Genomic DNA, 16688 nt, shown 5'->3' with positions numbered 1-16688 from the left:
ACTGTGCGACTGTTTCAGAGCATTCATAAAAATGCTTAAAATTATGGCCTAGTACCCGGAAAACTGGTCATCTAACAGGGCTTTTAACGTTTTAAGGAGAAAGACACATATAAGTGTATTGTGACAAGTAGTTGTAAAGAAGTGTTTTCTGATGTGAGGCCTGTAAAGAAAAAAATTTACATTCAAATGACTTGCCAAGGGTGGTAGGGACTATTTCTTTCATCCTCAGGCCCCACAGCCTTCGAGCACTGTAAGCAGCAGGGGGGGAAACAGCACAGGGTTGGGAGTTCAAAGACCTGCACTTTGCATATCAGGTCCCCGAGTCTAGCTATTCCCTTAGTCAAGTCATTTAATCTTTCTGAACTCTGGTTTCTTTGCCTATAAAATGGAAACAATAATAGTAATAATGATGACAGTAATACTTCAGAAGCTTGTTATGAGGTGAGAATGAATTGGTGTATAGGAAAATATTTTGTAGATTATAAAGAACTATGCAAATTAAAATAATAGTAAGAATTGATTTTACTGCCTTGTTGCTATTTTCTAGAACTTTTAGGTTGACCATTTAATGCATTGAGATGCAAAGCTGTGACAATATAGAAAGTATTACAGTTTTTTTCCTGTTTTCACCCAGGATTGCAGCAGGCAATGCTCAGCAGACAGATGGCGCCTGAAAGTTTGGAACCAGGCTTCAGCCCTCGGATGCCCTATTCTGGGTTTGTGGCTGAAGGTAGAAGTCCACTTGGAGATGCAGAGGCCTCTGATCCTCCTCCCCCTTACTCTGATTTTCACTCAAACAATCAAGAAAGTACTTTGAGCCATCCTCGCATGGAAACTAGTGTCTTTATGCCTCGACCTCAAGCCGTGGGCTCTTCCAGTTACGCCTCCACCAGCGCCGGACTGAAGTACCCTGGGAGTGGAGCCGATCTTCCTCCTCCCCGAAGGGCAGCTGCAGACAGTGCTGAGGAATCAGACGACAGTGATTATGAACATTTGATTGACCCTACAGAGCCCTCGAATAGCGAATGCTCACATTCGAGGGATTCTCGACCCATGACACATCCCGACGGGGGCTCCAGGAACACTCAGACCTCCCAGATTTGACTAAACAAAAGAAACTCTCCACTTAGCACTGTTTTTGTTAATCCCTTATTGAGAGAGGTTTTCGAGGACTTAATTTGGGGGGAGAACTGCTTTCTCAGACCCCTGGACTCCCAAGAGGAGAGTCCTTGGGCACAGAACTGTAGGAGCCTCGCCTCCGAGGGTCCTCACCTGCGGACGCAGTGTGCAGGTTTCACGGCAGAATCATTAAGATAATCAAATTGTCCTAATTCTGGTGCGATTCGTGGATGTACTGGTAAATTTAGGCAAAGTGAAACTTATCAACGTAGTTTCTGTTCTTTAAAATAAATTGGAAGTTAGAGACTAAGCACAATTAGTCTATAAATGTTCTATAAATCAAAAACTTACCTCTTGCACTATCATGCCTTGAAATTTACTTTTTCAAAGGGAAATGAGTTTAGCAGCAGCCTTCAAGAACTTTCTTTCTATGATGAGCCAAATTCATCTTTGCCAGAAAAGAAATTTTGATAATTCCAAGAAGCCTGATTGGAACAAATCAGATGTACCTTCTCTCATCTGCATGACTTTGTGAGATTGAAAGAGAGGGCTTTGTTTCAACTTTTTTCTACTAGCCTGATATGTATTGTCACTTAAAATGGTTGCCTTTAAAAAAAGATGTAGAAATACTAATTACCAGTAAGTAATCATCCAAATAAGTATGTCATAAAATAAATCACTTATTTTTCTTTTGGGGAATTACAGTGACTGCTGTGTTGCACTAGCCACATTTATGGTCTCTGTTCTGGAGTCTTAAATGAAGGACACCCAGCAGTGGATAACGGAAGGGAGTTGTATTCCAGACCTGAGCTTTATGGTGAACAGATTCCAGACATAGTAGATGTAGCCGAGTTCATATGTAAGGGAGATAATTCATTTAGAGCTTCTGACAAATCCTAGTCTTAGTTTTATTTGTGGAGGAAAGACATTTAATAAACTGTCTTGGAATCTTGGTAAATAAAGATTCATTTTAAATCTGCATAACCATACTTATTTTTTCTTTTAAGTTGCCATTTGGAGGAAAATTGTGGAATGTATAGAGATTTCCTGTTGGGACGCACTTATATTTTTGTTTACTACTTATTTTCTAGTTTTGCCCAGAATGTGTGAAACCACTAAAGATGTTCATGAGCATGTTAGGCTCCTCGTTTGGAAATGACAAGACCCACCGTTTACGATGAGGTCAGCCCATGAAGTTAATGCTTGGGAATATAACTGCCTTTCCTTTGGACTAGTTAAAACCTGTAGGACTAAGGAAGTTGTTAAAGAGGCTTAAAGTCCACGTTCTGAAAAAGTAGTTTCATTTTATAGGAAAAAAGTTTACTTACTGAGCTCCAGTTCCAATACTAAATTAGACGATATAATAGGGACTGCAAATGAAATGCTAAAACTGCCATTCTTCAGATACCCACCTGCTGGGGTCTGCATTTTACTCCTCTCCTGGTTTTGCTGGCCTCCTACCACTGCCATTTGATTTAAAATGTTGGCAGATCACTTTACCTGCAAATGCGTTCCAGTTTTTATCAGCTACCTACTAGCGGCTTCAGCACCAGTGTGAATGAATGAGTTTTTTTTAAGTGCCATTGCCATCTCCTCTGTTAAGATTCTGACATTCAGGAAAATGTTATTTTATGCCATACTGAAACCTACAATGTATATCTGACAAAGCAGTTAAATGTGACAATAAAAACTTATTTAATCATGGAACCATTGTTTTAATGTCTGTCTCAGCACCCAACAAGGTCTTGCCTCAGTTTACTCGTTCTGGCTGCTCTTAGTAGACTTAGTACAGTTTTGAAATGGCGCTAAGCTTCATCTCTAGACAGATGTTTTTGTCAGACTGGTTTCAAGGGAAGTCGAAGAGCCCAACTTACTAAAATGTTTCTGTAGATTTCAGGGAGAATGTGTTGAGTATCAAGTTACCAAGAGAAGTGAACATCAATTGATAGAAAATTTAATCTTAGAAAGCCCCCAAAAGGCACCTTTCACATAAGGACTGATGTTTGAAGAGCCTCCCCAGCCTGGATCACCTAACAGTTGAGATGTCGTCGTGGAACTTGGTGCTCTCAGAGTGCTGGGAGTTGTGGAGCCTCCTTAGAATGAGAAGTGTTTTCTGGATTCTGTGGGCTGTTCCGTCTGAGTGGCGGGTGTCTTCCAGAGCCCAGGGTGTCTGTTTTCAGCAGGATTGTAAAATGTGGGTTGTAGCCTCTTAGGATCCTATTCTGTGTCTCCCCTAACCATTCAGAGAAAAGAAGACTGGATTCTTTTAACTTAGAAGTCTGGAAATGCTTAATTACATGTTATAATTGGCTTTTCTGAAGAAAGATCAAAACATAATAACAGAAATCTCATCCCCAAACATTCAGGCCCTAAGGATATACATTTTAAAATTCCAGACACAGTGGGGCAGTAAGCATGACTGCTTTAATAAAAAAGATTTAAATTGACTGTCTTGTGAATCCATACTGTAAGAAAGTGAAGTCTAGGGTAAGGCAGAATAAAAACAGCAGAAAGCAGTAATGGTTTGTAACTGTGCTGGGTCTGGTTTGCCTTGACTATAGGTTTCGTTTCAGTTACTTAAAGATCTTCACTCTTTCACGAGGTTCTACTTCATCCTTTCCCACAGCAAACCTTAATTCTGCTGGATAGGGAGCCTGAAGGCAACTGGTCCTGCAAATGTGGTGCTAATAAATAATGGAAAATGTTTACTTTTCAACTTTATGACAAACAGATTTGGGAAAAGTTCTGGAATTTAGCTTAACTGTGTTCCTTTTGACAGTGATTTTTGTAATGCCATAAATAAGGCCGTAGAGTCAGGACACAGAGTACATCCAATTTGGGTTACTCTTGGGCTACTCTGATCCCTGGAGATTGGGGGAGGGGCACCCTCTAGCAGCGAGGCCTTGGAACGTCATGGAGATGTCCTCTCGAATGCCAGATGCTACACATGGTCCAGATTGTAGTACTTAGTAGTGGCCTTCTATTTGTGCAATGACTTAGCAAAAGAAGTTCATTGCAGCATTTTTCTAATAGCAGAGAACTGGAAATTAATGCTAATGATAGCAGAATGGTTAAATTTTGATACGCACCCAGAAGAAATGTCTGCAACCATTAAAAATACTGAAGTAGAAGTCAAAAAGATTTCTTGGCATGGAAAGATGGTTTCTAGATACCAAATGAAGAAAGCCAGGTTTCTAAATAGTATGTAAGGTATGATCTGATTTTTGTGGGGAAAAAAAATTTTATTTAATATTACTGTTGACAGAAAACAACCCTAAAGGATATTCACCAAAGGGTTAACAGCGTTGTCCGTAGGTCATGGCAATACAGGGGATTTGTTTTTCATCCTTCACTTATTTGCATTTTCTAATTTTTCTGCAATAAGTGTTTATATAATAAAATACTTCAGAAATGATGAGTCGTTGACTACATGAATTATTTCATGCACATTACCCTAGGAGTGATTCTGGAAACATTCTTGGTTCTCTGGGTCTCTTCACCACCGCACTTCAATTTTTTAGGTTTGTGGCCCATGTAAGATCAGCCTTGTTGATACAGCTAGCTTCCCTGCATTCAACTTTTAGCTCATTTCCAGATGAAATCATGTACTTACATTTTTTGCATTGACACTGATTTTTTTTCAAATAAGTCTAGAGCCAATTCCACTTTTTGTAGTTCAGAATCCATTTCCTAATTTCAAAGAAGCACTTAAGACATGCCTTCTGAGATTGAAAATGATTCAAAACTGGAGCAATTATTTATAATATTTCTCTAAGGCGAAAGTGCTGACTAAAAAATGGATTTTGGGAGACTTAAAATGTAAGAATGATTTCCTTGGTCTTGCAGATAACCTTCTGCAAGATACACATGTCCTACTTGCTGCTATTCCTCGGTGCGGTTCCCTTCCATCATCGCAGAGGCGGACCCGTGATAGTCCACTCCACACGTAAGCAAGTCTGGAGGCGTTTGGTTGCAAAGCAAATGTGTGCTTGCCTGGGACCTTTGCTGTGGCCAACCAATTGTGGGCCCTGCTTGCTAGAGCTCGGGGCCATTAGTCGTGAAACGTGACTGATTAGAAGCAGATGTGGTTTAGCTGAACTAAAACGTGGCTCATCCGAAAGGCCTTGCAGACAGTTTCAGGGTGTGCGCCTGTGGGAGGAATTCAGGGACAGTGAGTGAACGGTCTCTAAAAATAATAAGTCCAAGGCAGATCCCTGGCATGAGTGAGATGGAGAGTTCAGAGGTGGATGTCATGCAACTTGAATCTTTAAAAAGTTCTCCATCCTCTCAATCTGTCGCAGCCCTACTCACTGTTTAAGGCCCAGCTCAAACACCACCTCTTTTAGGAGAGCTTGCTGACTCACCTGGGAGGTGCTTGCCCGTACATTGATACAGCCCTCAGCATGTCCTATATAGTTATAGTTAATCTGTCTGACTCCCCAGCAGGATGCGTAGTCCTCGAGGGCAGGACAGGGATGGAGGCATCTCAGAATTCCCAGCGCCAGCACGGTCTTGGCATAGAGTGAGTATCAATAAATATTTGTTGTTCTCATGTTTAATGAAAGTAGGAGGACCCAAATAAAACTGCCCCGTAGATAGACTCATTCCTGAAGAATCAGGCGATAAAACAAAGATTATCATCTGGACAGGTTACTGGTGAATTTTTTTTTTCTTCTCCCCAAACCCCCCCCCCCCCAGTACATAGTTGTATATTCTAGCTGTAGATCCTTTTAGTTCTGCCATGTGGGACGTCGCCTCAGCATGGCTTGATGAGCAGTGCTAGGTCCACGCCCAGGATCCAAACTGGTGAACCCTGGGCTGCAGAAACGGAGCGCACGAACTTAACCACTCAGCCATGGGGGCTGCCCCAGTAGTAAAAATTTTTACTTCTTTAAACTGCCCTTGTATTGACAACCTTCTTGACAAACAGTTCCGTACCTAGGCCTTTGGGTCTTTATGCAGTGCACAAGGGTGGGCACAAAACCAGCATCGTGTAGAGGCAAGATTGATGATTGAAGGAAGATTTCCCTTCAGGACCAACTGCACCCTGTGTTAGCTGTGTGGTCTCCAGAAGTCTCTTAGCCTCTCAGGGCCTCCGTGTTCTTATCTATGAAACAGGCTTAAGAGGGATGCTGCGCGTCCTGCAGGGTGGGTGGGTAAATTGCTGAGAAACACGTGAAAATCCCTTTGTAAATGGTAAAGCGGGACAGAAGCACCTACCGTAGAGCTGCCTAGACCTCATTTTAACGTCTTCCTAGGTTGAGGTCCCTGAGACACCAAGGCCGTCTCTGAAGAGAGTTGCAGGCTGTCCCCCAGGGGAACCTGGAAGGGCCTGACAAGCGGTCCCATGAGGATCATTGCTTTCATTGATTGGGTTTCCTTCCAAGGCCAGGATGGGGTTCTGCCAAGCATATTTGAACCCAAAGCCCCGTGCGGCTCCCAGATCTATCTCCTGAGGCAGGACTGGAAATACGCACGAAGGAAATGTGACATTACTCAACAAAACCTACCTCCTTCAGCCATTTTGGAAAATTATTTGTGACTTTTACTTGGGCAAACAAGGGTGAGTGAACTTTAGAAAGTTAAGATTGGCAAAAGGATGTTTTACCCTTTAAAGGAGTGGTGAGAATATTCTGATCCGTTTTATAAAGTTGGCTGCGTGGGCATTTGCTTGGTGTGCTGTGAGGGCAAGAAAATCATTCGACACTGACCGTAGACAATGAGTCATCTATGGGATTTGCGTTCCAACCAGTTACCAGCACATATTCAGGATTTAGCTGTGTTTGACTTCATCATCTCCAAATCATTCATTCATTCTTTTTTTCTCCTTTCGTAATATGAAAGTTTTAAAGGATAATCAAAAGCAGAGAGAGCAGTATCAAGAACCACTATTTTTTCCTCCCCCAGCTTCAAGGATTATCAACTATTTGACACCCTTGCTTAATCTACCTCTTTTCCTCTAAAAAATCATTGCTGTGTTCTTTTAAAACATATTCCCAACATCTCATCCTTTTACCTGCTCCTAAATACTTCTTAAAAATAAGGACATTTTCTTACACAATCACAAGGCCATTATCACCCCTAATGAAATTAATTCCTTAATATTATCTAGTATTTTGTCCATATTCCACTGTCCTTGGTTGTCTCAAAATTCTCTGTTTACAGTGGAGAGATCTCACTCTCACTCCCTTAATCAAGTGAGTTTAGCATCACAGACAGGGCCACAGAATGACATCAGGAGACTCCTGGTGTGATGCGAATCAAGCGCACGTCGCCCATGAGGTACGTCAACCCACTTTCCACCAGGATTTAATCAAATCTTCAGGCCTAATTTCCAATCTACAAGAAATACGCAGGAACAAGCTGACCCAAACCATGAGGAAACCATGAGACAAGTCCAGAACACGGGGCATTCTATAACTGGCCTAATTCCTTTAAAAACTCAGTGTCATGGGAGAAAAAGGGTGAAGGGACCACTCTGACTAAAAGAGATTATAGAAACACAACAACGTTGATTGGCTTCAACTTTGAAAAAACGATACATTTAGAGAAATTTGAATAGGGACTGCGTTAGATAACATGAGGAAAGTATCGCGAGTTTTCTTAGGCACAGTAATGATGTGGTTACGTGAGAGAATCTCCTTATTTTTAGGAAATTTTTCGGCTGTGTGGTTGGAGGGGAGAGTCATGATGTCTGCAGCTCACATTCAAATGGCTCAAAAACCACATGTACAGAGGAAGACAATAGGGCAAAGGTTAGCAATTGCTGGACCTAGGTGATGGGTATACGAGAGTTCATTCCACTCTTCTTTCTATTCTTCCATATGTTTGAAATTTACACAATGAAAAGTTGGGAAAAAATAAAAGTAAAACAGCACTGATGATAATTCTGACTTCGCTATTCCACAGGCAGGATGATATTAAAAATATTCAGTGACTGATATGGAATATAGAAATAAATTAATATATTTTCTTTTATTCATGAAATAACCTAAAATACATAATGGTATTTCATATATATATACATAAAACAAAGGGGTGTATAGTGTAATATAAATTATTTATCGCGTTATTCTAGTAATTTGCAAATCACTTTTTGACATTTAGAAAATGTTAGTGATCTTTAGTTTAGCATAGCCGTCACTAGCTAAATGGCGCCCCTGTCTGGGCCATGATCTGACTTGCAAATTGCATCAAAGTTTTCCAATGGCTTTCTCATTAAATCAATAGCACTGACTGACACACAGTCTCAGTAAGTAGAAAATCACTTTTATCATCAACAACCTTGCTCTGAATGCTAGAATCTCTCTCAGCTTCTACTTAACCCAAAACATCTACATCTGGGATTTTTCTAGCCTTTATCACAGTAGGGGTTTTATATAGCCAATCTCTCTTTATCAGCTGTCTTGGAAATACTTTATTAGAATGTCATATAAGTGTTTAAATGTTATAACTTTTTTTTTTTTTGGTGAGGAAGATTGGCCCTGAGCGAACACCTGTTGCCAGTCTTCCTCTTTTTTTCTTGAGGAAGATTGTTGCTGAGCTAACATCTATGCCACTCTTCCACTATCTTGCATGTGTGACGCTGCCATAGCATGGCTTAATGAGTGGTGTGTAGGTCCATGCCTGGGATCCGAACCCGTGAACCCCAGGCTACCAAGGTAGAGAGTGCAAACTTAACCACTATGCAACTGGGCTGGCCCCTATAACTTTTGGTTTAGTTAAAATCAATGGAGCTTTGCAAATATCAATTGGTCAAGTTTCAGGATTAAATAAAAGACATCAAAGTTTACTATATTTATTTATTTTTATCATAAAACAGCAAATATGTTCTCACGTAACATCTTAGACAATTTAGAAGTTTTTACCTAGGAATTGCCACTTTGTTGTTTCAGAAGGCATATCATATTTCTTTGTTTTTCTAATGCCTTCTGCTCCTTTTCCCTGTTATCTGTTTTATACATCCAATCGCTTCTATTATTTTATCAGCTTCAATAGCCGACACGCTTCTTGTAGAACGAAAGAAAGTCCTGACATCTTGGCTGGAATATCATTTATTAAACCCAAATCTGTTTAAGTGTTTTCTTTTTCCAAATGTCAACCACTCCTATTTTATAATTTCTATTAAAGATAATATTGAAGACTCAATTCAATTGTCAAACTACCTTTGCAGCTCTAGCGCCTCAGAGCTCACCCATTGAGATGCAAATATTCTTCTAATTTTCCATTTTTAGGTTCTCTGTAAGATACACGAATTTTCTCTGACGTTTATTTGATGTGATAGTAAGTAGAATGCTTTTTCAAGAAGAGATTTTAAGTGATTTAATTGAGTTACATCTTTTATTGCATCATTCACAGAAAATTTAATATACCCCCTAAGTATCAAACTAAAACACGCAGAAAATCTTCTAAAGTTTGGCCAGAACTTAGACTTTCTCACTAGCAACACGCAGATACACTAGCAAAACACTATACAAAATCAGCAGTGTTTGCTTGTAAATTCTCAGCGGGATCATTTTTCTTGAGCGCCAGCAATAAAGCTCAATATGTTACTTCAACTATTGTTCCATGAGGACAACAAAAACCATTAAATATCTTTAAAATCTTAAATTTCACTTCTAGGTAAATTATCAAGATATTTCTATATATGAGATGAAGTTTCAAAATTTTATTGCCTTGATTTACACTTTCCAAAAAGACGTTTTCTTATTTTGGTAGATTTATTTTGCAATAACTTTTTTTTTCACTTGTTTACTTTTTAAGTAATAGCATTATTAAAATATAATTCATATAACATAAACTTCAACCTTTTAAATTATTCAATTCGGTGATTACTAGCGTATTCACAGATTTATGCACCCATCACCACTAATTTTGGAACATTTTCATCACCCCTAAAAAGAAACCCCGTCCTCACCTCTCCCCAGGCCCTGGAAACCACTAATCTACTTTCTGTCCCTATGGTTTTGCCTACGGATCCCTATAGATTCTGGACTTTACATATAAGTGGAATTGTACAATATGTCATCTTTTGTGTCTTGGTTTTATTTACCATAATGTTTTCAAGATTCATACATGTTGTAGCATATATCTGTGCTCCATTCCTTTTTGTGGCCAATAATATTACACTGGATGGAAATACTGCATTTTGTCTATTCATTTGTCAGATGGTAGACATTTGGGTTGCTTCCACTTTTTGGTGATTTTGAATAATACTTTGCAATGAGTTTTGCAAATATACACGACTCCTCCAATTAAGAGGTAGGATCTATTTCCCTGCCTCTTGAATCTGAGCTGGTCTTATGATTGGCTTTGGCCATTAGAATGTAACAGAGGCCCGAGTGCTTCTGCTGTCCCTCTTAACCCCTTCCTCCACCATGAGGACAAACCCAGGATGGTCTGCTGGATCACAAGAGACATTGTGGAGGAGAGCCCAGTTGTCCCAGCCAAAACCATCCTAGACTGGGTCTGCAGCCAACTGACCCCCAAACAGGAGTGGAATAAAGTGGCCCCCAGAGGGAATAAGTCAGTTAACATCTAGATCACTAAGGAAAAGCTCAAGGTCAGGGTCCCCAGCATCCCACCGCCAGCACAGAGGGCACTAGTGCACAGTAGAAAGAGCGCTGAACAGCATGTGGTCAAAGAGACCTGTTGTGAATACGCTGTGATCTTGAGCAAAACACCACACCTCCCCAGATCTCAGTTCCCCGCTCTGAAAAAGTAAGGGGTGGCACTAGGTGACTTCTGAGGTCCCATGCCCTCCAAGCTTGCATGAGCCATCTTGCTGGAAGGTTGCAGGCAAAGTCAGCGATCATAGATCTACTCGTGCTCAGGAAACCCACTACTGAGAGCATCTCAGAGCGCAGAATCTGGCGGAGTACACATTCGTACTGCTCCTCTGGGTTGATCTTGCATCTAAGACTTGGTCTTCATATCCTGGTGGTTGGTGGATCTGCGTCTGACCTGCCCTCCAGGCCCCGTGACCCTGCTAACCCAGTGGGTCCAACACCCTACCCCTGCTCAGGGGGACAGGTCGTGAGAAAGGCCGTGCACAGTCTCTGGAAGAATAGAATCCTGGGACAAGCCTGGCATGGATGGGGCAGATGACGTGACCTCTTGGAGGCAGGTTCATGCATTCGTACGTTCTTTTTCTCTACAAAACTTGAGCGCCTGCTGCGTCAGGCAGTGTGAGGTGTACAAGACATAGCCGCTACCTTAGCGGACATAATATTTTCCTGCCCCTCCCTCTCCATGTGGTTCTAGAAGGCTCTCAGAGGCCCCAATCACCCCAATCGTGGTGGTGGGCACCAGACGGAAGCTAGGCCAATCAGACTCTCTAGAAATTTGAATGTTGAGCCGCGATACCCAGAGTCGGAAGGTGACTGGAGCCGAGTCACCTGGTGGCCTGAGTTGTCCCTAAATCCCAAGATCCTTGGAGATGTCCCAGTTCCCGCTGTGGCTCTTCAGTTCTTCCTCTGAAAGTATGTCTTACTTAGAATTCTCCTAGTAAATCCTGGTTTCTGCCAAAGTTAGAAAAGTTTAGTTTTTGTTCTTTGCAACTTTAAAACCCTTGCTGATATACAACCCTCAAGGAGTTGCCAGTCTAGAATTCCAGAGAGCACCCAACACAGCCACCCCCCCACACACACACACAGCCCCCCCAGGTAAATAAATATCAGCCATTTGGATAATTGGTAAGGATGTAACAGGTAAATCAGTGAATAATCGGGGATGGGGGGCTGCAGAGAGAGGCTTCAGGGGATCTCCCAAGAGTCTAGGGGGAGGCAGCACGGTGTAGGGCATTCCATAGAGGGATACTGGGAGACGCTGGTGTGTGGGGCATTATTCTAGGCCCCAAGGGTGAGCGTGGATGAGACGATAGCTATGAAGTAAATTAGAATGCAATGTGATATGTGAAATAATAAATACATCTTCCAAGTTCGGGAATAGCACGAAGGAGAGTCAGGGAAGGCTTTTGGGAGGAAGTGACACCCAGGCAAGCTTTGAAAGACGAGAGGAGATTGCCAGGCCGACAAGCGGGGATGGATGTCAAGGGCGAAGCCTGGGAAACAGGAAGCAGCTTGGTGTGCTCAGTGCTCAGCGGATAACCAGTAGTTGTTTGTTTTTTTAATTAATAAACTTTATTTTTTAGAGCAGTTTTAGGTTCACAGCAAAACTGAGCAGGAAATATAGAGAGTTCCCATACACCCCCAATTCCCACACGTGCACAGCCTCCCCCACTATCGACATCCCCCACCAGGTGGTACGTTTGTTACAAGTGTGAACCTACATTGGCTCATCACTATCCCCCAGAGTCCGCAGTTTACATTAGGGCTCCTCTGAGTGCGGTACGTTCTATAGGTTTTGACAAATGCATAATGACACGTATCTACCGTTGCAGTACCGTACAGAATTGTATCACTGCCCTGAAAACCCCACATGTTCCAGCTCTTCATCCCTCCCTCAGTCTGTGCCCTAAACCCCCGGCAACCACTGATCTTTCTACTGTCTCCGTAATTTTGCCTTTTCAGGTCGTGTTCTTTCACTTAGCAGTATGCCATGTCATTTCATGGCTTGATAGCTCATTTCTTTCCAGTGCTGAATAATATTCCTCTGTCTGGACGTAGCACAGATTATTTATCCACAGTGACCAGTAGTTTCGTGACTGAGGGTGCAATGGAGAATATTGTGGTGGGCAAAGCCCACTGCTGCTAGAACACAGAGGGCTTTCGCATGGCACACAGGAGTTGGTCCCTGTCTAGTAGGTGTAAGGGCCCCACAAAGGGATATTCAGCTTGAGGGAGTAATGGGGGATTGGGTCTTGGTTTGAGGAGGCCAAGCCTAAGACCGCACATGGACCACGTCACTGGGTGGGGGTTCCATCACTTAGCTATGCAAGCTTCTGAGCCTCAGTTTACTCACCCTTAAAACGGGCTGATGCTAATACTCAACCTGCCTATGTCACAGGGTTGCCATGAAAATGACCTGACAGGATGCAAGACAGGGCTTTCTGTGAACTGCTATGCATGGCACCCAGTAGGGATTAGCGTCCCAGACAGCCCTCCCCCGCCGCCCCCACCTCACACTCTGTTCTCCTCTGGCTATTTAGATGAATGCTATGCTAGCTTATGTTTCTTCTAGTCAAAACCCGGAGCAGATTCCCTTCCAGAGGAGAGAGAGAGTGGGGGAGAGATGAAACGTCTTCCACTCAAGTGGGGACACACAGCCTACCTGAGAGCTTTCTCTTCGTTCCTTTTCTACCTGAGGTCAGTGGGTATTTCCTGAAGCCTCTCAGAACAGGAGCACAGCAAGGGTTCTGTCCTCAGACAGCACTGGGCCTCCCATTCTCAAGCCAGCCCCTCCTGCTCGGTGGCTGGCAATCCCACCCTTTTCCTCCTGTCTCAGCAACTGTGCATTATTTATTGAGAAGTTCCAAGCTCCCAAGTGCTCGGGCATTTTCGTGTGCGGTGTTGGCATGGGCGTTTCTGGCACGTCCAGCCTGCCTGCCAAGCCAAGCTCCCATCATCTTCCTCCGCTCGACAGTTCTCAAAGCGCCTTCAGCGGCTGAGGCCCATGGCGCCTGCAGCATTTAGAAAGTGAAGATGAGTTTCCTGGAGAGTAGCCGCTAATTAGGGTGACCAACTCATCCTGGTTTGCCAGGAACTTCTCATTTTAGCACTGAAATTCCCACATCCTGGAAACTTCTCAGAATGGTGGTCATCCTACATCCACTGGAAACTGAACTCAGGGATCCAAATGACGTTTCAAGGATGGTGATTTTTTAGGATTACCATCCCTACAAACCCCTGGTGATTTCCCCAGCCTGCTTTAATAGTTGGTTCTTCCTTGGGTGAAATTGGCAAAGCCTGGTGCATCCTGGGCCAACCAGAGCTAGTAAAACTCCATGTGGAGTGTATTCACTTGCAGGCTGTATAGACTAGAAGAAATGAGCACACCTGGATGAACAATGACCTTAGGGTAAATAAAAGCCAAAGGGGAGAAACCCACGGCAGGGAGGAGGGGAGGAGGAAAGGCAGGGGCAGGGGCAGGGGCAGGGGCAGGGGAGTGAATAGACCAGGCCTGGACTCCATGGGATGTCTTAAGCCAGTCGGGGTCCTCCAAGTAGCCAGGACCATCTCACCTGCTGCGTGGTGTTCTTTAAGAGCGACTTTCACATTCTCCTTCCTTTCAGAGACAAGGCACTAGTCTGCACTACCCCCCACCTGTCCAGGCCGTCAGTTCTGGTCCAGCTGGACAGATTCCCTGTCCATTCAGCTCTGGCTTCTCTCCTGAGCCCCCTCCCCCAGCACACTAGCTGCCCCAGAGAAGAACTAAGGCGTTCTGCACAAACACATTCCCCGTGCAGTGGTGATGGAGACCCCCATTATGGAGTGGTGATCTTAGGGGCTTGCTGGCCACCTCTCCTAGGCCTGGGAAGTAGCTTAAAACAGTGCTATGAAGTGGCCTTTGGAATCAGAATCACCTGGGGTTTGAATTCCTCAACTGTGTGCCCTGGGGCAAGTTACTCAACCTCTCTGTGCCTTATCTGTACCTAGAGATGGGGTAATACCTTTTCATAGGGTTAGTGTGAGGATTAAGTGAGATAGAGTAGGTGATGTCCTGAAAACAAAGTCTGGAAGACAATAATAAGTGCCGATTACCTGGGGCTACTGTTGTCTCGAACCACGTCTTCATCCCACACAGCTTTATAGATAGTTGGCAAGCACTGGCGCTGGAAGGTCTTCCACGGAAGGGGCCCCGTGGAGGAATCTGGGGGCCAAGTGGGATGTGAAGAACGTCAGGAGCTCAGGGCGCCTCTTCCTTATTTTATCTGTTGACTACACGGGGCTTTGGGTAAGCTTTGGTGGGAAGAAAGAGTTCTACTCACTAATAAAAAAAGGTCATGAAACCACAGACTGGTCTAGCCCAGCATGGTCCGATAGAACTTTCTATGGAAACGTTCTACATCTGCACCATCCAATACAGTAGCCACTAGCCACGTGTGGCTACCGAGCACTTAACATATGGGCTAGCACAACTGAAGAACTGAGTTCTTAATTGTATTCCATTTTAACTAATTTGAATCCAGATTTAAATAGCCAGTGGCTACCATATTGGGCAGCACAGGACGCTAGGCCTTTATGTCCCAAAGAGGGACTGAGGCAAGGGCAGTGTTGTATGGGCCCCAGGCCGTAAAGCTGGTGAAAGAACCAGAGTCCAGGCCTCCTGCCTCCTCCTTCAGCTGTGTCTGCTCCAGACCATCATGGACTCAGGAGGTTAGCCCATCTCAGGGGACATTTGTCCCAGATTGACGCAAACAAAGAACAGGCTGCAGCATTCACTATGGAGCCCCCGTGGGGTTTGGCATCCTGCTCAGGAAGCTTGGCTGCCCTTGGCTAAGCCTGCAATGCCCTCAGTGGTGTCCTGGCCCTACAGTAGCAGGCAGGCCAGAGCCAGGCAGGGGTCAGGGGACCTCGCCTGGGCAGCTGCAATCTAGGCGACCCCTTCCTGACCAGCACACTCCTCCCTCTGCCCCAGCTTGGGTAAGAAGGGCTGGATCAAGGTGGAGGTCAGTCATATGTCTGCGGCTCACGCGCACGTTCCACCTGCTCATTCCCGAGTTCTGCCCACTCACAGGTACCCAGGTGGGGGATCAAATTAATCCCCATTCTTTATCCGGAGGCTGGCATTCAAGTCTCCACCCACCCAGGGAGAGTGGGCACAGAGTTACAAGCTAGGCTGAGTGACATCCAAGCCCTCAGGAGAAGGGGGCTGGCAGGAGAGATCCTGGCACCTTTCTCTCGCCATCTGTCCCCCACCAAATCCTGCATGAGTGCGCTTTACTGCAGCCGATGCTGGGAAATCATGCTCCGGGCGCCTGGAGACCTGGTGGGACCGATTGTCAGCCCCGTTTCCTTAGTGGGGGATGTGGTGTCTTCTCTCCCTCCCTCCCTTGCTCTCTCTTTTTCTGTTTCCCACCTCCTTCCTCTTTTCCCCTTCCCTTCTCTTTTGTTCGAGTAAATTTTTATCAAAATGTAACGTATATATAGAAAAGGACACAAAGTGTAAATTTATGGCTTGTTGAATTTTCACAAAGCAAGCATACCTATGAAACCAGCACAAAAATCAAGAAATACACATATTGTGGCGATCATTTTGCTACATATACATATATAGAATCATTATGTTGTACAATTGAAACAAATATAATGTTATATGTCGATTATATCTCAATTTAAAAAAAAGAAATAGAACATACCTGTGGATTAGAATGCTCCTGCAAGCTCCCTCAGTCCTCACTCCTCCTCTCCTGACTCGTCTCGTTGTCGTGGACTGAATGTTTGTGTCCTCCCAAATTTCATGTGTTGAAACTCTACTCCCCAGGGGGATGGTATCTGGAGGTGGGGCCTTTGGAAGGTGATTAGGGCTCGACTAGGTCATGAGGGCGGAGCCCTCAGGTTGGGATCAGAGCCCTTATAAGTGGAGAGGGTTTGAGAACCAGGCAGAGGATCCTCGCCAGAATTCCACAACGCTGGCATCCTGATCTCAGACTGCCAGCCTCCAGAACT

The 16688-nt window shown here is 43.9% G+C and overlaps 1 protein-coding gene and 1 long non-coding RNA gene across 4 annotated transcripts in view; one reads left to right on the top strand and one right to left on the bottom strand.

Moving 5' to 3' along the window:
* ABRAXAS2 (abraxas 2, BRISC complex subunit) overlaps positions 1-2826 on the top strand; it is a 23185-nt gene extending 20359 nt beyond the window's left edge. Inside the window, exon 9 of the mRNA XM_008521058.2 lies at positions 635-2826. Coding sequence (XP_008519280.2) covers positions 635-1104 — 470 coding nt within the window. The 3' untranslated portion in view covers positions 1105-2826. The remainder of the gene's footprint in view (positions 1-634) is intronic.
* LOC103551543 (uncharacterized) overlaps positions 1-16688 on the bottom strand; it is an 18112-nt gene extending 1424 nt beyond the window's left edge. The window contains exons 1-3 of one of the 3 annotated variants that reach the window (XR_011543365.1): positions 16379-16516; positions 14781-14957; positions 9449-11639 (exon numbers count right to left, since the gene is read on the bottom strand). This is a non-coding gene — a long non-coding RNA (uncharacterized lncRNA). Of the gene's footprint in view, positions 1-9448; positions 11640-12237; positions 13700-14780; positions 14958-16378 lie in introns of those variants that run through there. The other 2 variants (XR_545022.2, XR_011543368.1) reach the window with 2 other exon arrangements.

This window comes from Equus przewalskii, chromosome 1 (assembly GCF_037783145.1).
Source record: "Equus przewalskii isolate Varuska chromosome 1, EquPr2, whole genome shotgun sequence".
NCBI lineage: Eukaryota > Metazoa > Chordata > Mammalia > Perissodactyla > Equidae > Equus > Equus przewalskii.
Note: the sequence above shows the minus strand (reverse complement) of the source record. Positions and strands in the feature narration are given on the sequence as shown.